Source organism: Hyla sarda, chromosome 2 (genome assembly GCF_029499605.1).
Source record: "Hyla sarda isolate aHylSar1 chromosome 2, aHylSar1.hap1, whole genome shotgun sequence".
NCBI classification, from domain to species: Eukaryota; Metazoa; Chordata; class Amphibia; order Anura; family Hylidae; genus Hyla; species Hyla sarda.
This window is the reverse complement of record NC_079190.1, coordinates 248,296,374-248,319,168: the sequence shown is the minus strand read 5'-3', so window position 1 is coordinate 248,319,168 and position 22,795 is coordinate 248,296,374. Positions and strand designations below refer to the sequence as shown.

The window sequence follows — 22,795 nt, the reverse complement described above, 5'->3', positions numbered from 1 at the left end:
TCATTCAACCCCCCCCCCCTGCTTCTGCCCCTGCTTTCACCCCTGGTTTCACTCAAACCCCCTCCCTGCTTCTGTCCCTGCCCCTGCTTACAATTCAATCCCTTTCCCTTGTGCTGTTTTCATAAAAAATTCTCGCTCCCCAACCCCTCACCTGTGCACTGTAAGGTATGCGGGATGCCGGGGAAGCACCGCTGCAGTGACGTGGATGCTTCCCCGCCCGGCGTCCAGATGCAGGATCCTCTCTGGCGGAAGCACTCAGCACATGATGCTGACGCTTCCGCCAGGAGGTAAATTCAAATAAAAAAAAAGAAGTTTTCCCCTCCGGAGCCCGTGGTACCCCCGGCACTGCCGAACGGCACCCCGGTCGTGAATCACTGGTATAAATGTGATGTCCCAGTACGGGATATGCTCCTACAGTCCTGTCTGGTTGAGTCCCTGTACATCCTCAGGGTTCATCTGCAGTGTTCCCCCATTAAGTGTATAGGTTGTACATAAAGTGTAAAGGACCTTTGATATGGTCACATGGTTATTAGTCACGTGATAGTGGTTGTCATATGTTAAAGTCACATGATTTGTTACCCAAAGAGCACAAGGTGACGAATATCGAGCTTCCAGCTTTTTAGTGTCCCTCTGTTGCTCTGCCTGGACATCATAAGGGAGGCGTTTCGGCCCATATCTCTCTCTATGCTGGGCCCTTAACTTTTCAATGATGCCTCCCTGTGAGCCCTTTCTGCCTCAGCTGTGGGGACCGGTGGATGGGACTTCCCTGGCTGTGGAAGGACATGGTCCCGCATGTACTGTAGGAACGCAGGCTTGTCGCCGAACACCCACTGCTGAAGGGGGGGGGTGACTGCGGGCATGCGGGTGCAGACTTCTGTGCTAGGGGTTCCCTGTCAGGGCTGGAGGAGGATGAAGGAGTAGAAAAAGCGTCTTTGGCCGGTGTACTTACATCCGACTCCTTGGTTGCAATCTCCGCCCAGGATCCCCAGGATCTGTGGTGAGGGGACAGTCTCACGGCGATGCAGGTCCTGAAGTCTGCGGGGATTCCCCTCTCGGGGTGGCTGGCCACTCATCGTCCTCTGGAAGTGGGGGCAGGTTGCAGGCCTCCTTGGCCCCAAGAGACAACTGCTGCAAGCAGTCAGCATGTTCTTGGAAAAGTTGCGCTGCGGCCACGGCAACTTTCCGCTGACTCGGTGCCATCTTAGGACTCTCCTCACATGTCTCGGTGGGCTCCGCCATCTCTGTACTCCTTGCTGCCTGTTCCAGACTGGAGAGGGCTGGCCGTGCGGTCTCTTTTATAAGAGGCTCCAACAAAATGCCGGCCGGCTGGAAGGACGTCATCAGTGCAGTGCTGTCCCCTGGCGAACACAAGCAGAAGATAACAGTTCCACTTTGGCATAGGAACAGCTACCCAGGGGCCGGACGCAGACCAGCACGGGACATTTTCGCGCATTTTTCAAGTAAGTCATTAACTCTTGCTGGTAGAGAAAGAAAGACAATCTTCACCTCCCCCCTTACTTTTTGTAACGCCCCAGCTAAGCACAATTTCAATAGTAATGTTCCGTACACTTCTGGGCGCAATTTTAATCGCTACTTGCGATACTTCTGGGCAGTTCATAAAACACATTCCTGCTTAGGGGGAGGACTATGGCTCTTGCAATAACGGTATACACCTGTTTTTCATTGCGGGTGGTCAGGGTAGCAAAGTTATTAAAGGCATACACCCGTATCCTGTTTGTTGGACGCCAAAAGAGTTGTGGTGACTGGGTGAGGCAATGGTGTAACAGAGTCTGGTGGTATTAACCCTTGATTTGTCGTGACACCAGGGTGCGGTTGTTTTCTGAATGAGGCCCTGCTGATAACCAGCCCAAAAATGGCAGGAAATAAATGGAATGTCCACAGCAGGATTTATGAGATAACTGGAACTTTTACTTAAACTTCATATAGAACAGTCTTTACAGTTATGCTGTTTCTCTTCAGGTAACCGGGATGCATGATACCTCACGGGCTATGCTGGGACTTGTAGTATTGAGATTTATGCACTCAAACCCCCTCCCTGCTTCTGTCCCTGCCCCTGCTTACAATTCAATCCCCTTCCCTTGTGCTGTTTTCATAAAAAATTCTCGCTCCCCAACCCCTCACCTGTGCACTGTAAGGTATGCGGGATGCCGGGGAAGCACCGCTGCAGTGACGTGGATGCTTCCCCGCCCGGCGTCCAGATGCAGGATCCTCTCTGGCGGAAGCACTCAGCACATGATGCTGACGCTTCCGCCAGGAGGTAAATTCAAATTAAAAAAAAGAAGTTTTCCCCTCCGGAGCCCGTGGTACCCCCGGCACTGCCGAACGGCACCCCGGTCGTGAATCACTGGTATAAATGTGATGTCCCAGTACGGGATATGCTCCTACAGTCCTGTCTGGTTGAGTCCCTGTACATCCTCAGGGTTCATCTGCAGTGTTCCCCCATTAAGTGTATAGGTTGTACATAAAGTGTAAAGGACCTTTGATATGGTCACATGGTTATTAGTCACGTGATAGTGGTTGTCATATGTTAAAGTCACATGATTTGTTACCCAAAGAGCACAAGGTGACCAAATGACCCGCAGCTAGCCTATGGGCTACTTGCTCAGCCCCCTTATAAGAGGGGGAGGTACTACAATCACTCTCTTAGATCCTGAGGTCAAGTCCAGTCCAGAAGTCTCAGAACTAGTGTCCAGCACATCTGGAGCCCTCAAGCCTAAATTGCAGCCACAAGTCAGTAAGTCAAGTCATCTATGTCTGCTGTCCCTATATTCAGTCAAGTCAAGTCAATTATAACCAGCAAGGCTGTGTTAAAGTCTGTCAAGTCACTGCAAGTACCAGCAAGCTGCGAGGTCCCCCGTGTTATTGGTCCCCTCTCTGGGATCCTGGCCTAGCTGTAAAGACTGTACCATCTGTCTACCTCAGTAAAAGCTACCGTTAACCTAACTGGCCTTGGACTATTATTTGCCCTGCCTAACCTAGGACTAGAGGTGCTACCTTCAGGTGGTTACATGCGTCAAGAACATTAAGGGGTTAACACCATCTACTCCTGGGCAACACCATCTGCCCCTACATTTCACATGGCACCCTGACACCACAACTCTTTTTCGGGTGTTTGCCATAGCCATAAAGCCACAAGTCCTCCCCCCTAGTCTGAGTTTGAACTGTGTCCAAGAAAAGTCGTATGCCGATGCGAAAAAGCTTGCGCCAGAAAAGTGTACAGGACTTTGTTACTGTAATGTGTTTTTACTGGGCCGCTGATAAAGTAGAAAGGGAGGTGAAGAAAGTTTTGCTGCCTTCTGTTGGGAAGTCTGTGAAAGTTATACTGACAATGTGCAAAATCTGAACTGAAGCCATGTTACACGCAAAAATGTCTGCCGTTGTACCTGAAAGGGTTAACCAGTTGGTCATGAAGCACGTCAAAATGTCCCATGCTGGTCAACGTCCCACCCCTGGGCGTGGAAGTTAAGTTGCAGTTCCTAGTCCGAAGTGGAACTGTGAGGATCCGCCTCCTGTTGCCGGGGGATTGGAAGTCAATGCTGTGCTGATTACGTGTTTCCGTATTTTACTGGAGCCCGTTGCCGAGGGGATGAAAACAGGAAGTTCCCTGGGCGCAGCCGTTTTGCGAATCCCATTGGCTGCGTCCGGCTCCGCTAATTCTGTCCACTGCAGCACAGACTCTGTAGACACCAACAATGGCGAGAGAGCCGGAGATCGCAAGTAAGCCGCAGATACCAACGCTCGCAAGTCAGTCTCCGGTACCGGTGGTGAGTCACCCAGCAGTGTCCCCGGGTATTTGACATTATGTGGGGAATCGCCACCCGGGGTATATCAGTCAGGTCAGAATAAGCCGCTGCAGCACCTCCCCAAGCATCTTAAAGGGCCAGTACTCCCCAGGTTGCAGGGGGGCCCAGCTGTAAAAGGACCCTAATTAAAGCACAGGGGGATGGGAAGATTACATATGGCTACCTTCTCCGTCTCTTCTTGATGGAGCCAATCAAGGCACACAATAATCAGATCAGAAAGGCATCCTATGATGGAAATCCTGACTCTAAGGCTAGGTTCAGATTACGGAATTTCCGCCTGCAATCTTGCTTTGAAATTGCAGGCAGAAATTCCGCTTTCTAAAATGTATAGTGTAGTGAATGATTTTCCGTTCACAAATTCACACTTCGGAATTTGTGAATCGGAATTTGTGAACGGACAATCCGCTCGGAAATTTCCGTCTGAAGAAAGGCGGTACTCTTTCTTCAGGCGGAAATCCGCGCGGAACACATTGCAGTCTATTGGAGACTGCAGTGTCCCCGCGGTCCTAGCGCCGACTGATTCAGCCGGCGCTGGCCGCTCTCGGAATCTCCGGGTGGAAATTTTCTGCCTGGAGATTCCGTAGTCTGAACCTAGCCTAAAGGTGCAAACAAATGACTTGAAGGAAGTTGTTAAACTGATTCCAAACAGCGCAGGCCAAGACATTGAAAAGGCCTGTCAGTCTATCTATCCTTTCCATGACGTCTATGTCCAGCGGGTCAAGATGCTGGGAAATTCAAAGTTGAGTTCATCAAAAAGAATTACCCGACCCACTCTTGCAGCAACAGAGGTTTGGCCGGGTCCGCAGGTGTCTACAGATGTGCCCAGACGTACTCCTGTTGTTGAGGAGGTTTTGCCTGACCATCGGGCAACAATGCAAGTGCCCAGGCCTACTCTGGTTGCTTCAGAGGTTTGGCCTGACCGGTGGGCATCAACAAAAGTGCCTCGGCCTACTCCAGCTGTTCAGGAGGTTTGGCCGGCCCAACAGGCACCAACTGTCATTCCAACGGTGGCGCAAGCTGCTGCTGTACAAGTGATGGTCAGTGTGAGTCCAACCATCACCGAATCCCGCTTGTCCCACGTCTCGTGGAACACACATGTCAACCCCATGGAGGGGGCCCAGTCTCATGGTCCTAGGTATATGTCACAGCCTAGAAAGCAGTCTGACCGACAAGGTTGGAATGGAAGATTACCTACATAAAAGAAATGTCGTATGGTCGTATGACTAACTGATTATGTGTGCAAGCACAATTTTTGTTGTTCCAGGTTACCAAGCAACGTTTAAAGGGGTATTCCAGGCAAAAACTTTTTTTTATATATCAACTGGCTCCGGAAAGTTAAACAGATTTGTAAATTACTTCTATTAAAAAATCTTAATCCTTCCAATAGTTATTAGCTTCTGAAGTTGTCTGTCTAACTGCTCAATGATGATGTCACGTCACGGGAGCTGTGCATGATGGGAGAATATCCCTTGCATGATGGGAGAATATCCCCATAAGAGCTGGACAGCTCCCGGGACGTCAGTCATCAGAAAGCAGTTAGACAGAAAACAGAAACTCAACTTCAGAAGTTAATAACTATTGGAAGGATTAAGATTTTTTAATTGAAGTAATTTACAAATCTGTTTAACTTTCCGGAGCCAGTTGATATATAAAAAAAAGTTTTTGCCTGGAATACCCCTTTAAGCACAGTGCCTGACGAACTAGTCAAGAAGGTTTTGCAGTAACCAATTTTGTAATTGTTGTGCCCGGCTACGGCCGAGAGTCTCCTTCCAGAACCTGACAGAGCCTAAGCTCTTAGAACCTGAACTCTATAATCAGGGGCGGACACAGACAACAGAGGGCCCCTGTGCAAAGAATATGCCTGGGCCACCCCCCACACCCAGGTAATATGTTTGCTAGGTAAGCAGGTAGTACGTTTGCAAGTAGTAAATTAGGTAAGTAGAACATTCTCTAAGTAGGTAGGCAAGTAGTAAGTTTGCAAGTTATTAAGGCAGGTAGTAAGTTCAGTTGGTAGGAAGGCAAGTAAAAGGTTTGCCGCTAGGTAGGTAGGTTACCGTATATACTCGAGTATAAGCCGACCCGAATATAAGCCGAGGCCCCTAATTTCACCCCAAAATCCCAGGAAAAGTTATTGACTCGAGTATAAGCCTAGGGTGGGAAATACATCATCCCCCCCTGTCATCATCCAGACCCCCGTCATTAACACCCTCATCATCATCACCCTGTCATCATCACCCTGTCATCATCCCCCCTTCATCATCACCGCCTGTCATCATCCCCGCTTCATCATCCCACACACCCCCTTCATCATCCCCTTGTCATCATCCCCTTGTCATCATCCCACACACCCCCTTCATCATCCCCTTGTCATCATCCCCACCCCCCTTCATCATCCCCTTGTCATCATCCTATTGTCATCATCCTCTTGTCATCATCCCACACCCCCCCTTCATCATCCCCCTGTCATCATCCCACACACCCCTCCTTCATCATCCCCTTGTCATAATCCCCCCCCCTTCAACATCCCCTTGTCATCATCATCACCGCTTGTCAATGTCTGATACAGTGGTCCTCAACCTGCGGACCACCAGATGTTTCAAAACTACAACTCCCAGCAAGCCCGGGCAGCCATCGGCCGGTCTTGCTGGGAGTTGTAGTTTTGAAACCTCTGGAGGTCCGCAGGTTGAAGACCACTGCGGCCTTCGACATCATCCAGCCCCCTCTCACCCCCTTTAGTTCTGTACTCACCTCCGCTCGGCGCTGGTCCGGTGCTGCAGGACTGTCCGGTGGGGAGGTCGTCCGGTGGGATAGTGGTTCCAGGCTGCCATCTTCACCGGGGGGCCTCTTCTCCGCACTTCGGGCCCGGAACAGAGGCATTGCCTTGACGATGACGCGCAGGGACGTTGGTAATGAACGTACCTCTGCGTCGTCGTCAAGGCAACGTGACTATTCCGGGCCCGAAGCGCGGAGAAGAGGCCCCCCCGATGAAGATGGCAGCCCGGAACCACTATCCCACCGGACGACCTCCCCAACGGACAGTCCTGCAGCACCGGACCAGCGCCGAGCGGAGATGAGTACAGAACTAAAGGGGGTGAGAGGGGCTGGATGATGTCGAAGGCCGCAGTGGTCTTCAACCTGCGGACCTCCAGAGGTTTCAAAACTACAACTCCCAGCAAGCCCGGACAGCCGATGGCTGCCCGGGCTTGCTGGGAGTTGTAGTTTTGAAACCTCTGGAGGTCCGCAGGTTGAAGACCACTGAGGGCGGAGAGTTCACTCGAGTATAAGCCGAGGGGGGGTGTTTTCAGCAAGAGAAATCGTGCTGAAAAACTCGGCTTATACTCGAGTATATACAGTATACGTTTGTTAGGTAGGCAGGAAAAGCATTTGCTAGGTAGGTAATATGTTTGGTTGGTAGGTGGGTGGCCACGTTACATTTGGTAGGTAGGCCCTTAGTCCAGTGTTTTCCAAACAGGCTTTGGCTGTTTGGGCATGCTGGGAGTTGTAGTTTTGCAACAGCTGGAGGCACTCAGGTTGGGAAACACTGGACTAAGGGCCCAACTACCCACCAAAATGCCACCTTCTGCTGCAAAACTCTAACTTCCAGCTTAAGACTGTCCGAGCATGCTGGGAGTTGTAGTTTTGCAACAGATGGAGAGACAATGTTTCGAAAACACTGCCGTAGTTAGTGTTTCCCAACCTGGGGGCCTCCAGCTGTTGCAAAACTACAACTCCCAGCATGCCCGGACAGTCTTAAGCTGGGAGTTAGAGTTTTTCAACAGCTGGAGGCACCCAGGTTGGAAAACAATGGACTAAGGACCTACCTACCAAACCTGAGTGTCTCCAGCTGTTGCAGAACTATAACTCCCAGCATGCCTGGACAGCTAAAGACTGTCAGGGGAATGCTGGGAGTTGTAGTTTTGCAACAGCTGGAAGTCCCCAGGTTGGAAAATACTGACTAAGGCAGTGTTTTCAAAACAGTGTCTCTCCAGGTGGTCCAAAACTACAACTCCCAGCATTCCCGGACAGTCTCTAGCTGTCAAGGCATGCTGGAAGTTATAGTTTTGCAACAGCTGGAGGCACACTTATTTGTAAACACTGGTGTAACACTGGAGGCACACTGATTTGTAAAACTGGTGCTGAAACAATGATGACACTGAGCGCACCGTGATTCACTGACCAGCAGGAAAAGCAGAAGGCGGCGAACAGAGAACGGGACACCAATATTGGAGCAACGGGGGAGCATAGACAGTTCAGTTAGTTTCTTTTGGAATAATTTTCATCCCTGGCACAGTGGATAAAACTAAAATAAAATACTAAAAAAGCCAGCAAGTAGAAGTAAAACGTCCGTCTTTATTCAGGGTTTTTCCTTAAAAGCCTTCACGGCGGCAGACAAACCGTGAACATATCAAAAATATGAAATATTGCACAAACAGAGGGGGGTCCCAAGCATGGCTGACGTGTTTCTGATCTATCGATCCTTACTCATAGCCTGTAGATCCTCAAATGAGGCACCCTTATATACTCCAGGGCATTTCCCCATTCCCACAGGAAGGGGAGGGACAGGTCCACATCACATGTGTGCATGATTAAAACAAAAACATGGGACCAAACACAGATAAATTATTCGGAGACATATCAGTAATGTAATATTAAATCTGTTTTGCTATTTAGACCATGGGGTTGAATGCAATTCAAAAGATAAATCCACATGATTTCCCTATTGTGGAGGGATCGAATATGGTCACCTCCCCTTTTATTTAGGGTCACCTTCTCAATGCCTGAGAACCTGAGGGAAGTGGTGTCTGAATTATGATATATTAGAAAATGTTTAGATATGTTAGAAATGTTCAAGCTTAAAGGGCCAGCAGCATGTCTAATGTGCTTTTGCATGCGTTTTTTAAGGGACCTTTTGGTGGAACCCACATATGTTAAGTGATATTGTGTGCACATGATTTTATATAAAACAAAAGTGCTATCACAGTTTATAAAGTTGTGAATGACATGGCATTTGCCATCCACCGTACCTTCTATTTTCTGGCATTTTTCGGCAAAGGGACATACCACACGCCGCGATTTACCGCACTTGTGGAAGCCCTTGGTGCTAATCCACTGGGTGGTAACACGAGCCGTGTCCACCATACTGGGAACAAGGAGATTGGATAGAGTAGGTGCCCGCCTCGCTGCAAATCTCACACCTGACTTTATAATCTCCCCTACCGTGGGATCTGTTGATAGCAAAGGTAAGTGTTTTATTACAATGCGTTTGATGTCATTAAATTCTGGACTGTACGTGGTGACAAATGTTGGACAATCTTTTGATTCAGTTGGTTGCTTACCTGTAAAAAGGGTTTTTCGATCCATAGGATCCACTCTCGAACAAGCTTTTTTCAAGAGCCATCCAGGGTAACCTCGAGCCGCCAGGCGTGTGCATGCTGCATCAGCTTCCCTGCATCAGATAGTAGATTTTCATTTAAATTGATATACAGGCCCGTGTCCATACATACTACCGAGCCGCCTTTATGGGCGGATCGGATCATCAAATTTTTGTTTTTCTTGGGGCGTGTCCTGGCAGCGCATGGCGGCGGTCGCATAACTCTAGTGCTCCACTGCTAGTGTGGCCATGCAGCAACTACACAGCGATATTACCCTGTTATTTACTCTCACCTTCTCCCTGCTGTTATCCGGATGATGACCCGCAAGAAGAGCCCGCTGAAGCTCACGGCCTTCTTCCCTGCGGCGGAGGCCTCTCAAGATGGCGCGGCCACGTCTCCTCCTCACCGGGGCTCTCAAGCGGCTCAGTGCGACTCTGCTTCACCAGCCATCGGAGGTGCCTCTCCGGCCTCGTCCTCCTTCCAGAGCAGCAGTGACCCAGGTACCTCTCCGGGGATACCCCCTGAACTGCAGTTGGGGCGACCTCTATCTGTGCCCAGAGCACCGCAGGTGCGCTTGTCCCTGAAATCCCCTGTGCCCCAGGGGTCTGGGTCCTGTGCAACTTCTGCACAAGTTGGAATGTCTGCCGCACCCCTTACGGAGCAGACTATGAGAGGCCTGTTGACGGAGTTGAAAACTTTTATTCAGCTGGACTTAAGCTCGGCAGTCTCCAGCATACAGCGGGAGATCTCCTCCTTGGGGTCCCGAACTGCACATATAGAAACTAAGATGGCGGAGCTCACCTCCTCTCACAATGAGGTGGTTGATGCGACCAACTCCCTGGAGGATGAGGTTCTGGCGCTTAGACTGAAAATAGCCGATATGGAAGATAGGTCACGGCGCAATAACCTGAGGGTTAGAGGAGTCCCTGAAACAGTTAAAACTGAAGACCTTAACCCCTTCCTGACCGACTTCTTTACCCTCCTGTTGCCTCAAGCCTCCTCTCTGGACCTCCTCATGGATAGAGTTCACCGTCTCCCGAAGCTGAAGTCCCTACCTGCTACTGCTCCGAGAGATGTGATCCTCTGCCTCCACTTCTTCCACATCAAAGACCAACTGATGGTGGTTGCACGCTCTCCTCCTTCCCTGCCAGAGCGATTTGCAGAACTACAACTATATGCCAACTTATCTGCAGCGACCTTAGCGAGACGCAGGGAGTTCAGCACGGGCACGAGAATCTTGAGGGAGCACGGCATACCCTATAAATGGGGTTTTCCCATAAAGCTGATCATCACTAAAAATGGTGCAAAACATGTTGCCTCCTCTCCTGAGGAATTGGAGAGACTCTGTGCGGATTGGAGCCTATCGGTTGGGAATGAGGCTCCCAAATCTCCATCGGCGCTCCCTACACGCAGGATTGAAGAAGAATGGAGTGTTGTGCCCAGCTGTAAACGGCAGAACCGCAAGTGATTTACTGCATTGTTTGATCATTAACTGTTCATTTGCTTTGTTCTCTCCCTTTCTGTACAGAAGTAGGCTGGTGGCCTGTTCGGGACTACTTGGGACTATGGTGGGAGGGTTTATACTGGGGTTGGTGTACCTCTCATTATGGTTTCTTTTCTTAACGTTCAGGGTAATTTCTAAACTGTTGCTTTGTTTTATGTGGCCCACCTGCGGGAGTGTTCTATTTGTACCCCCACTAGGGCCTACCTCATGGTCTTGAATGATCACTACCTAGTTGTTCTGTATGTTGTTGTTTTGTTGTTGGTTTGTCCTGTCTGTCTCTCTGTCGTGTTTGTCCCATCTTCATGTGCTACTGAGATCACTGAACCACAAATGGTGGTCACCACGTGCTTGTTATATATGGTCGCGGTCGCTGGACCTCTGACGCTACCCTCATTTATGTGTATAGCAGTACCACACACACTAGGCAAATTATTATGGGTATTAAAGTAGTGTCCATTAATGCTAAGGGGCTTAATTCTCCTTTTAAGAGATCATTGGCGTGGAGGGAAGCTAGGAGGCTGCACGCTGATGTTCTCTGTATTCAGGAGTCGCATTTAAATGCCCCTGATGCCCATCGATTTGCCTACAAACGGTACCCGCACATTTTTCACTCCCCTGCTGTTTACAAAAAGAGGGGGGTACTCATTGCTATAAGGGATACAGTGGCTCTGGAGGTGCAGGCAGTGCAGGGACGTTATGTTATCCTGGTGTGCGCGATTAATAAAGTTCACTACACTATAACTTCGGTTTATGCACCGAATAGGCGGCAGTGTGCCTTCCTTAGAGCTGTCCTTAGGAGGGTGGCGTCTGTCTCGCGGGGACATCTCATCCTTCTGGGTGACTTTAATTTGACTATGTGGCCTGCAGTCGACTCAACTTCCTCTAGACTACACACTGAACCTTCAGGGTTCTTCACTGTCATGTCTCAGGCTGAACTGTACGATGCCTGGTGGGTGCTTCACACCACCGAGGCAGACTTTACCTTTTACAGTCATGTACACCGTGTATACGCTAGAATTGACTACACTCTTGTATCTCGCTCCCTGTTGCCACTGATAGCTGACGCCTCCATTCTCCTCATCAAATGGTCTGACCACTTCCCTGTCACCCTTACCATTAGAGAATCCTATCAACAACACCCGGTACCTGTGTGGAGGTTAAATCCTGGGGTCCTTCACAATACTGAATATGCTGATGCCACCTCAAACATGATCCCTATGTTCTTTAGAATTAATGACACGGGGGACGTCTCTGACACTACCCTTTGGTGTTCCTTCAAGGCGACTATACGGGGTCATTTCATTAGTCAGACGGCCCACGATAGGAAGACCAAACAGCTACAGACTACTGAACTTCAGCATCGTTTAGCAGACCTCCATAGGCGAAACAAACAGCACTATTCCCCTGCTCTTGCGACTGAAATCTCGCAGGTACAGGCGAAACTACACTCCCTGTCACTCCACATGCATGAAATGGCTCTCAGACGCTTAAAAATGAACTGGTACTGGCAGGGCAACAAGGCGAGCTCCCTCTTGGCTAAACAGCTTAAGAAAAGGGATGCTAGGGCTAGGATTCCCTATATTACTAGAGGCGACGGGGTTAGGGTGGTGGATCCTAAGGGGATTGCTGACCTGCTTTGCTGCATTCTATGGGAACCTATACAATCTTAATCAGGATGCCCAGACTCAACAGCCCACGGCGGCCTCTATCTCCTCGTTTTTGTCTTCTGTGTCTTTGCCCTCCCTATCTCCTGATCAGATTGCTGACCTGAGTCCCCCCTTCTCGGTTGAGGAAGTGCTGTCCGCAATTAAGGCGCTTGGGCTCTTAAAGTTCCCTGGCCCCGATGGGATCACCAATGAGTTCTACAAAAAATTTGGCCCCCTGGTAGCTCCCTATCTAACTAGGACTTTTAATAGCGTTGCTTTTTCGGGATCTCCCCCGGCTGAAATGTTAAAGGCTTTAGTTGTCACCATTTCTAAGCCGGGGAAGCCGCTGGACAATACAGCTAATTATAGGCCGATATCGCTCCTCAACTGTGATATTAAACTTTATGCCATGGTTCTGGCCTCTCGCATTAACGCCATATTGTCTTCTTTGATCAGTAGAGATCAGGTGGGTTTCATTAAAGGTCGCCAGACGCTAGACAGCACCAGGAGGTTTATAAACTTGATTGCTTGAGCACGAGCGGACCGAACGACTTCTCTGCTCCTCTCTTTGGACGCGGAGAAGGCGTTCGATCGCGTCCATTGGGGATATCTCAGAGAGGTATTGGGGAAATTTGGCTTCCCCCCGGAGACTACCACTGCCATTATGGCCCTGTACACCTCGGCTAGGGTCTTCTCCGGTGGCAGCTTATCCGATAAATTCACACTGAGTAATGGGACTAGGCAGGGGTGTCCCCTATCCCCCCTGATTTTTACCCTTGTAATGGAGCCCTTTGCTCAGCGGATTAGGGAGTGTGATCAGATCAGGGGTGTAACTGTGGGCTCTGCCGAGCACCGTTTAGGACTCTTCGCAGATGATGTCCTGATTTGCCTATCGGACCCACAGATGTCGCTGGATCCGGTGATGCACATCATCGATGAGTTCGGTTCCGCTAGCTACTACAAGATCAACCCGACTAAGACTAACGTTCTACCTATTAATGTCCCCTTGGGTATGCAGACTGCTCTCCAGAGTAAATTCCCCTTTGTGTGGGCACGGGAGTATATTCCTTATTTGGGCATTGCATTGACTGCAGTGCCTTCGGATACGATCCCCACTAATTTCTCCATGCTACACTCTCATCTAACTAAAGAGATCGAGCACTACTCGTTACTCCCAGTGTCGTGGGTGTGACGAGTGGAGGCTTACAAAATGATGCTTCTTCCTAAGATTTTATATTTTTTTAGGAACATCCCGTTCATTATACCTGCTAAAATTATAGCCTCACTTCAAAAGCTACTCTTGCAATTTATTTGGGTGGGCCGGAGGCCCAGAGTAAGCGCTCGCCTGTTATACCAGCCGGTGAGAGATGGAGGGATGGGAGTCCCCAATCTAAAGTGCTACTATAATGCGGTGCTTCTGGATCAGTTGAAGAAATGGTGGCTGGCAGGTGACCCTCCTCACTGGGTTGACTTGGAGGCGGCCTTGATAGGTACCCCGTCCCTTAACAGTTTTTTGTGGTCTCTTTGTTTTTCTTCCTCCTCTGTTTTCTCTTCCCCCTACTCTACTATTGCGGCTGCCGTGAGGTTGTGGAGTAAATCGACTAGGGTCCGGACGTTGTGCCCCAACATATTAGTAGACATACCTCTGAGAGCGATTGGGGACCACTTGCTGGACATTGACCTTGAGGCCTGGATCTCGGCGGGTGTCCGAACAGTGGGTGACATATGGACACCGGATGGTATTAGGACTTACTCTGACATAGTGTCTACCTATTCACTGCCACATAAGGACTTTTACAAGTATCTATGCATAAGACCCTTTTTGAACTCCCTAAAATGGCCTGATTCTTTACCTCACACCTCTTACAAAACGCTATTTTTTTAACTCGCATTCTGCTACGAGAGGTATATCTGTCACCTATTCTGCATTACTTACTATTGACACCTCCGAACTATTTGGTTTTCAGACTAGGTGGGAGGAGGACCTGGCACGCTCTTTCTCTGCGGAGCAATGGAGCTTTGTTTTTGATCTGCATAAAAAACACTCTAGATTTGCTAATCACCTTGAGGCTTCTAGGAAGCTACTGTATCGGTGCTATTACACACCGATTCGCCTCTCTAAATTCTACCCTGCAGTTTCTCCAGTGTGCTGGAGGTGCTCCTCGGAGCCTGGTTCGCTTTTGCACATATGGTGGACCTGCGGGAAAATACGTCCCTTGTGGACTAGAATTAAGATCTTCTTAGACACCCTTCTGGACTGCCCTTTCCCTTGGGGTCCAGAGGTGGCCATTTTATTCTTGACCTTAGAGCAGGTTCCAATAGGGCCATCCCTTATACTATACCATATTCTTACAGTAACGCGGACCTCTATTGCCCGTAACTGGAAATCCACTGACGTGCCGGGTCTTCCTGCCATTGTGGCTGTGGTTCACCATAACCTCACCCTTGAAACTATGATAGCCAAGCGATGTGGTGCTAGGGGTCGAATTGCCTTACTGGAGAATTGGCTACAAGCTGTTGGTGCCTCAATTGAAGTGACGTCCTCCCAGCCTCACTGACCTGATAGTCTCTCTACCAAGTTAAGACTTTGCACTATTCATGGCCGACCACTATTATTATTATGATTATTGCTTTCTTGTCTAGCACTGGATCTTATATTTTAAGATGCTGTTGCTATGGGACTGTTATGTTCTACTGTTTTTGTTACTGTCTCTGTATTTGGCTTCCACTCTCGAAGCTTGTTTTTACTTATTTTGAAATTATAAATAAAGTTTTAAAAAAATGAATTTTTTTTTGTTTTTCTTTAATTTCTTTATGGCAGCAGCCTCCTTTTTATTCAAATTTGGACAAGTTGTATTGGACATTACTTTTGATTGTAGATTAACCAAATCTTTCATGATAAGGTCTTGGAACCAATCAAAAATTGCTGGTCTGGTCTGTATGGGGTAAAAATTTTGGTTTTTAGTGGAGAAGGTATGTGCAGTATTCACTTCATCACAAATTGATATCCCACTATTTTCAAGGAGACAGAGATCTCTAAAAGCAATTTGTTCTGCTAACGTATGCATTAGTGGTAAATCAGGGTTTATAGAAAGTTGAGGTGGGTCCGATGGTTCATCAGCATTTTCCACAAATTTTTTTTTCTTAACTGTTAAAGTTCTCACAAATGTATTTATATCCAAAATTGTCCGATAAACATCAAAATGATGTGTAGGAGAGAAACCCAGTCCTTTCCACAGGACCGAGGTTTCTTCATCTGTAATGATTTGTGCAGAAATGTTAATGACTTGAAAATCCTCTTTTATTACTTTTTCCGTTTGTCCTTGTTACGCTTCGAAGCTCTTCTTCCTATGTTTTCTGTCACCGCGCCTTCCTCGTTTTTTGACTTTCTTCTCGCATTGCGATTCTTGTGAGTGTTCACATATTGCGGCTCTGAGTCCCCGCTAGTGTCCGTGGTATCTGAACAATCTGAATTTTCAGTAAACTCCTGGTCAGAAGAACTAAATTCACATGGAGCGATTCTCTGTCGTGGCTTACTTGCGACATTGAATCGCTCTATTCCAGTATTCTGAAAAACCTGGCATTATCAGCTATCTCGGATATACTGATGAGATTTTCTAAATATTCTGTGGATTTGAGACATTACTGTCATGATTCGGCAGGCTGGATGTGAATCCTCTGTGTCAGCGAGGGATTGGCGTGGACCGTGTCGGTGGACCGGTTCTAAGTTGCTACTGGTTTTCACCAGAGCCCGCCGCAAAGTGGGATGGTCTTGCTGCTGCGGTAGCAACCAGGTCGTATCCACCGGCAACGGCTCAACCTCGCTGACTGCTGAGAAGGCGTGGGACAGAAGGACTAGAAAGAGGCAAGGTCAGACGTAGCAGAAGGTCGGGGCAGGCGGCAAGGTTCGTAGTCAATGTGGATAGCAGAAGATCTGGAACACAGGCTTTGGACAACACTAAACGCTTTCACTGGCACAAGGCAACAAGATCCGGCAAGGAAGTGCAGGGGAAGTGAGGTAATATGGACAGGGATCAGGTGGAAGCTAATTAGGCTGATTGGGCCAGGCACCAATCATTGGTGCACTGGCCCTTTAAATCTTAGAGAGCTGGCGCGCGCGCGCCCTAAGGAGCGGAGCCGCGCGCGTCAGGACATGACAGCCGGGGGCCGGGACAGGTGAGTAACTTGGGATGCGATTCGCGAGCGGGCGCGTCCCGCTATGTGAATCGCATCCCCGCCGGCAATGTCGGTGCAGCGCTCCCGGTCAGCGGGTCTGACCGGGGCGCTGCAGAGAGAGAGACGCCGGCGTAACAATTACATTATTGAGGTGGTAGATTTTGTGTTAAAACACAATAATTTTATGTTTGGTAACAATTTTTATTTGCAGCGCACGGGTGCTTCAATGGGAGCAAAGTCATCACCAGCTCGGGCTAACCTTTTTGTTTTTTGGTGGGAGGAGCAGTTTATTTTTTCTGACACCAATCCATTTTCCACATGCCTCGCATGGTATGGGAGGTATGTAGACGATTTGGTCATCATTTGTTCGTCCGACCCTCTGACCGTTGATGCATTCATGACATATATCAATAATAATCAGTTCAATCTTAAGTGCTCTCTGATGACACCTGTCTTGGGAAACGCTCAGTTTAGAAGAGGTTTGCTATGGGGATTTGCTTCTAAACTGGGCGTTGCCCGAGACAGGTGTCATCAGAGAGGACTTAAAAAAACAACCTTAACTTCAGAAGGTCATAAGTACTGAAAGGATTAAGATTTTTTAATAGAAGTAATTTACAAATCTGTTTAACTTTCTGGAGCCAGTTGATATATAAAAAAAAGTTTTGGCCTGGAATACCCCTTTAAGTCCCAGGATGCCCTTGGTCCTAGTGGGGTTAACCCCTTAAGGACGCAGGACGTAAATGTACGTCCTGGTGAGGTGGTACTTAACGCACCAGGACGTACATTTATGTCCTGTGCATAACCGCAGGCATCGGAGCGATGCCCGTGTCATGCGCGGCTGATCCCGGCTGCTGATCGCAGCCAGGGACCCGCAGGCAATGGCCGACGCCCGCGATATCGCGGGCGTCCGCCATTAACTCCTCAGGTGCCGGGATCAATACAGATCCCGGCATCTGCGGCAGTGCGCGATTTGAATGAATGATCGGATCGCCCGCAGCGCTGCTGCGGGGATCCGATCATTCAAAACGCCGCACGGAGGTCCCCTCTCCTTCCTCCGTCCGGCTCCCGGCGTCTCCTGCTCTGGTCTGTGATCGAGCAGACCAGAGCAGAAGATGACCGATAATACTGATCTGTTCTATGTCCTATACATAGAACAGATCAGTATTAGCAATCATGGTATTGCTATGAATAGTCCCCTATGGGGACTATTCAAGTGTAAAAAAAAATGTAAAAAAATTTAAAAGTAAAAGTAAAAAAATGTGAAAAATCCCCTCCCCCAATAAAAAAGTAAAACGTCCGTTTTTTCCTATTTTACCCCCAAAAAGCGTAAAAAACATTTTTTATAGACATATTTGGTATCGCCGTGTGCGTAAATGTCCGAACTATTAAAATAAAATGTTAATGATCCCGTACGGTGAACGGCGTGAACGAAAAAAAAAAAAAAAGGACAAAATTCCTACTTTTTTAATACATTTTATTAAAAAAAAATTATAAAAAATGTATTAAAAGTTTTTTATATGCAAATGTGGTATCAAAAAAAAGTACAGATCATGGCACAAAAAATGAGCCCCCATACCGCCGTTTATACGGAAAAATAAAAAAGTTAGAGGTCATCAAAATAAAGGGATTATAAACGTACTAATTTGGTTAAAAAGTTTGTGATTTTTTTTAAGCGCAACAATAATATAAAAGTATGTAATAATGGGTATCATTTTAATCGTATTGACCCTCAGAATAAAGAACACATGTCATTTTTACAATAAATTGTACGGCATGAAAACGAAACCTTCCAAAATTTGCAAAATTGCGTTTTTCGTTTTAATTTCCCCACAAAAATAGTGTTTTTTGGTTGCGCCATACATTTTATGATATAATGAGTGATGTCATTACAAAGGACAACTGGTCGCGCAAAAAACAAGCCCTCATACTAGTCTGTGGATGAAAATATAAAAGAGTTATGATTTTTAGAAGGCGAGGAGGAAAAAATGAAAACGTAAAAATTAAATTGTCTGAGTCCTTAAGGCCAAAATGGGCTGAGTCCTTAAGCGGTTAAAAGGTCAAAAGATTAAAATATATAAACTAAGAAGACACTGTGAAGTACGGGGATATACTCGGCAGGCCTGGAGAAACATTTTTCTAAAAGATATTTTTATGTACTTGATGTATTTCTAGGTGTATATCAACATATATATATGTCAAAGAAGAAAGCAGCACTCCTAAAGCATGAGTAGGTGCCTCCAGCTAGGATCCGGGTCCAGGATCCTGCATACGTAGTTCCAAGGAAAATGCTGTGGCACTCAAGGTATGGTGAAAAAATTAAAACTATTTATTCATCCCAAATGTGCAAAGAGCAACGTTTCAATGGTCTCACACCATCATCATCAAGCGGCTTGATAATGATGGTGTGAGACCATTGAAACGTTGCTCTTTGCACATTTGGGATGAATAAATAGTTTTCATTTTTTCTCCATACCTTGAGTGCCACAGCATTTTCCTTGGAACTGCGTATGCAGAATCCTGGACACGGACCCTAGCTGGAGGCACCTACTCACACTTGGAACTATATATATATGTATATACACACACAAATCAAAAAATACCTTTTTTATTGGACTAACAGAATTTTGTAGAGACAAGCTTTCAGGATTCCTCCCTTTATCAAGTCCAATTGTCAAGGACTTACCAATGATCAAAGGACTTTATAAATTATCAGGGAGGAATCCCAAAAGTTTGTCTCTACAAAATTCTGTTAGTCCAATAAAAAAGGTATTACAATCTGCATCACTGGACTAATATGGCTACTCACATTTACTATACAGATATACACATACCTGAAGATGGTTTAGAACCCTGTGATGTCACACATGCTTGTGATGATGTCACCGTAAGCTGTACAAGGAGGTGCGCGCCGGCTGTAGTCTCTTCAGTGTGTTTTGCATTCACAACCTGTGGTGCAAAGTGTTTGTTAGAGAGTTTCTATTTGCGATAGAGAATTCAAGATTTTGACCGTTCCTTGTCTGAAGAGAGAACCACAAGGTAAGTCTCAGCCTCTTCTATTCATACATACACAGGGCTTTTTGTTTGACAGTTTTTTTTTATTGCTGTTGCTTTTTTTTTTGCAAAAAAAAACAAGAAATTAATTTCCAAAAGAAATAACAAAAGTTATATTTCTCATAGCATTGTGACAATACTTGGCTTAGGCATTAAACATAATAAAACGCACAGATAGTATCATGACTAGAGCTTTTTCTTGCAAAACTGCTAAAATGCAATTATGCCCAAAAAAGCCCCCAAGAAAAAGAGTCCTAATTCATGAAGTTCTAAAAGATATAAGTCTATGAGAAAGATTTGGTGGTGTAGTAAAAGAATAACAGAAAGATTAGGGCAGAAATATAATAGTATATAATAGAATTCTGTGTGTACTAACAATAGAAATACTCTGGGTACTCCGAAAGGGAAAATTTTCAAATCAACTAGTGGCAGAAAGTCATATAGGGGACGGATAGATCCCAATGAGGTGGGGTAGGTTCATTATTAGTAAATGTATATAGCAGGATAGCCCAATTGTATCTACAGTATGAAGTTCACATGGCCCAGTGACCATACAGCCAAGCCCTTATAATCCACCATTACTGGGACAGATTCTGGGTTATCAGATATTACTAGGACCGGACAGGTTCAGGTTTATCAGATATTACTAGGACCGGACAGGTTCAGGGTTATCAGATATTACTAGGACCGGACAGGTTCAGGGTTATCAGATATTACTAGGACCGGACAGGTTCAGGGTTATCAGATATTACTAGGACCGGACAGGTTCAGGGTTATCAGATATTACTAGGACCGGACAGGTTCAGGGTTATCAGATATTACTAGGACCGGACAGACAGAATCAGGGTTGTCAGATATTACTAGGACCGGACAGGTTCAGGGTTATCAGATATTACTAGGACCGGACAGGTTCAGGGTTATCAGATATTACTAGGAATGGACAGGTTCAGGGTTATCAGATATTACTAGGACCGAACAGGTTTAGGGTTATCAGATATTACTAGGACCGGACAGGTTCAGGGTTATCAGATATTACTAGGACCGGACAGGTTCAGGGTTATCAGATATTACTAGGACCGGACAGGTTCAGGGTTATCAGATATTACTAGGACTGGACAGGTTCAGGGTTATCAGATATTACTAGGACCGGACAGGTTCAGGGTTATCAGATATTACTAGGACCGGACAGGTTCAGGGTTATCAGATATTACTAGGAGCGGACAGGTTCAGGGTTATCAGATATTACTAGGACCGGAGAGGTTCAGGGTTATCAGACATTGGTAACCTTAGGGAAGACGTCTCCATATAAAACACTTATAGAGAAGCGTCTTCTTCTGAGGCTGCGATGGTCTTAGTGTTATCTGTGCTGGACATTTCTGCTCTGTATGAAGGATCTATTGTATAATGACAGGAATGATGACATGTTGTCTAATGTGTTCACTTATCTCTCTCTCTCTAGTGTTTTCAGGCTTTGACCTGTGACCATGGCCTCTCCACAAGACCCATTGCTGAAGGAGGAGGAAGAAGCAATGGAGGACCATAGTGATATGGATGTAGAAAAGGGCGATATCCCTGAGAGGCAGAACCTGCCATCTCTAAGTGTGATGTCCACCGCACGTTCCATCATCACCGTAGTGATCCTCGCCTTTGTTAATTTGCTCATCTATGCAAATCGCTCCAGCGTGGCGGGGGTGCTGCCTTATATACAGAAAGCATATGACACCAATGCTAGTCTGTCAGGCTTATTGAATACATTGTTCATTGGAAGCTACGTGCTGGTCGCACCAATTGCCGGATATTTGGGCGACCACTGTAATAAGAAATATACTGTTTGCGCAGGAGTCATCGTTTGGCTGAGCATGACACTTACCCTGTCATTCATCCCTGACGGGTATTTCCTGCTCTTCCTGCTGACGAGTGGACTGGTTGGAGCCGGAGAGGCGACTTTCTGCACCATCGCCCCCTCCATCATTGCAGACCTTTTTACAAGTGACCAGCGGACCCGCATGCTGAACGTGTTTTACTCCGTCATACCTGTGGGCTGCGGACTAGGATACATCATCGGGCCCAAAGTGACTGATGCAGCAAGGGGCGATTGGCACTGGGCATTTCGGGTCACCCCTGGCCTGGGCCTCATAGCTGTGGCTTTGATGATTTTGGTCACAAAGGAGCTTCCAAGAACGACTACAAACGGGAAGAAGAACAACAAATCCCAGAAGTTTGCCAAATGGGCGACAGATCTGAAAAAACTATTTAAAAATCGAAGCTTCATGTTAACCACCATGGGATCGACGGCTGTATCCTTTATAGTGGGAGCCATAGGTGTATGGGGTCCGTCATACCTGACCCACGCACGAACACTCCTACAAGAGAAGGACCCTTGCCGTGCTGAACCGTGTGACTATCACGACATCCTAATATTTGGTGTGGTTACAGTCGTTTCTGGCATTCTGGGAGTTGTAGCAGGGACGGAGATAAGTAAAAGATATCGCAAATCCAACCCACGGGCGGACCCGCTTGTGTGCGGATGCGCGATGATGCTCTCCGCCCCTTTTCTTCTGTTGGCATTGACTTTTGGCAACATCAGCCTCGTTGCCACCAACATCTTCATCTTCATCGGAGAGACGCTTCTGTCAGTAAATTTCACCCTCATATCTGACATTATACTAAAAGTAGTAACTCCGTGGAGGAGATCTTCAGCCCTGGCCGTGCAGATGACAATCTATCACCTCCTAGGTGATGCCGGCAGCCCGTACCTCATCGGCCTGATATCTGACACCTACGAACGAGGATATGCCAAATCCCCTCTTCTGAAATACCGCAGCCTGGAGTATGCCCTCATGACCTGCACCATAATGGCAGTCATCGGAGGGGCCTTCTTCATGGCCACGGCCCTATATATAGAGAGGGACGAAAAAGAAGCAGAGATGGAATCAGAACCTCCGTCATCCTCCTCATCCTCACTGCTTCCTGCCGATGAGGACCGCGCTTCAGACTGAGGAAAAGTCATTGCTTACCTTTATCTCTATTACTTCATTAAAAAAAAATTAAGAAAAAAATAACTGCATTTGTTCTATGTTCCACTTTACCCCTTATTCTCTACCCAGGGGCGGACACAGACAGCAGAGGGCCCTTGTGCAAAGAATGGGCCTGTGCCCCCCCCCCAAAACATCAATTGTTCAGCACCCCCCCTCCATGTGTCACTTACTCAGGTGGACCCCC

At 47.3% G+C, this 22,795-nt stretch overlaps 1 protein-coding gene across 1 annotated transcript; it reads left to right on the top strand.

Moving 5' to 3' along the window:
* The first annotated feature begins 19,404 nt into the window (after nucleotides 1–19,404).
* On the top strand, nucleotides 19,405–22,593 carry LOC130357830 (protein spinster homolog 1-like). Its single transcript, XM_056560561.1, has 2 exons — nucleotides 19,405–19,558; nucleotides 21,033–22,593. The coding sequence occupies exon 2, from the start codon at nucleotides 21,058–21,060 to the stop codon at nucleotides 22,570–22,572; it is 1,515 nt and encodes a 504-aa protein (XP_056416536.1). The 5' UTR covers nucleotides 19,405–19,558; nucleotides 21,033–21,057; the 3' UTR covers nucleotides 22,573–22,593.
* Nucleotides 22,594–22,795: the final 202 nt, after the last annotated feature.

Bases quoted from the DNA above. Each gene is read 5' to 3' on its own strand.
- LOC130357830 (XM_056560561.1), top strand. From the start codon at position 21,058: ATGGCCTCTCCACAAGACCCATTGCTGAAGGAGGAGGAAGAAGCAATG.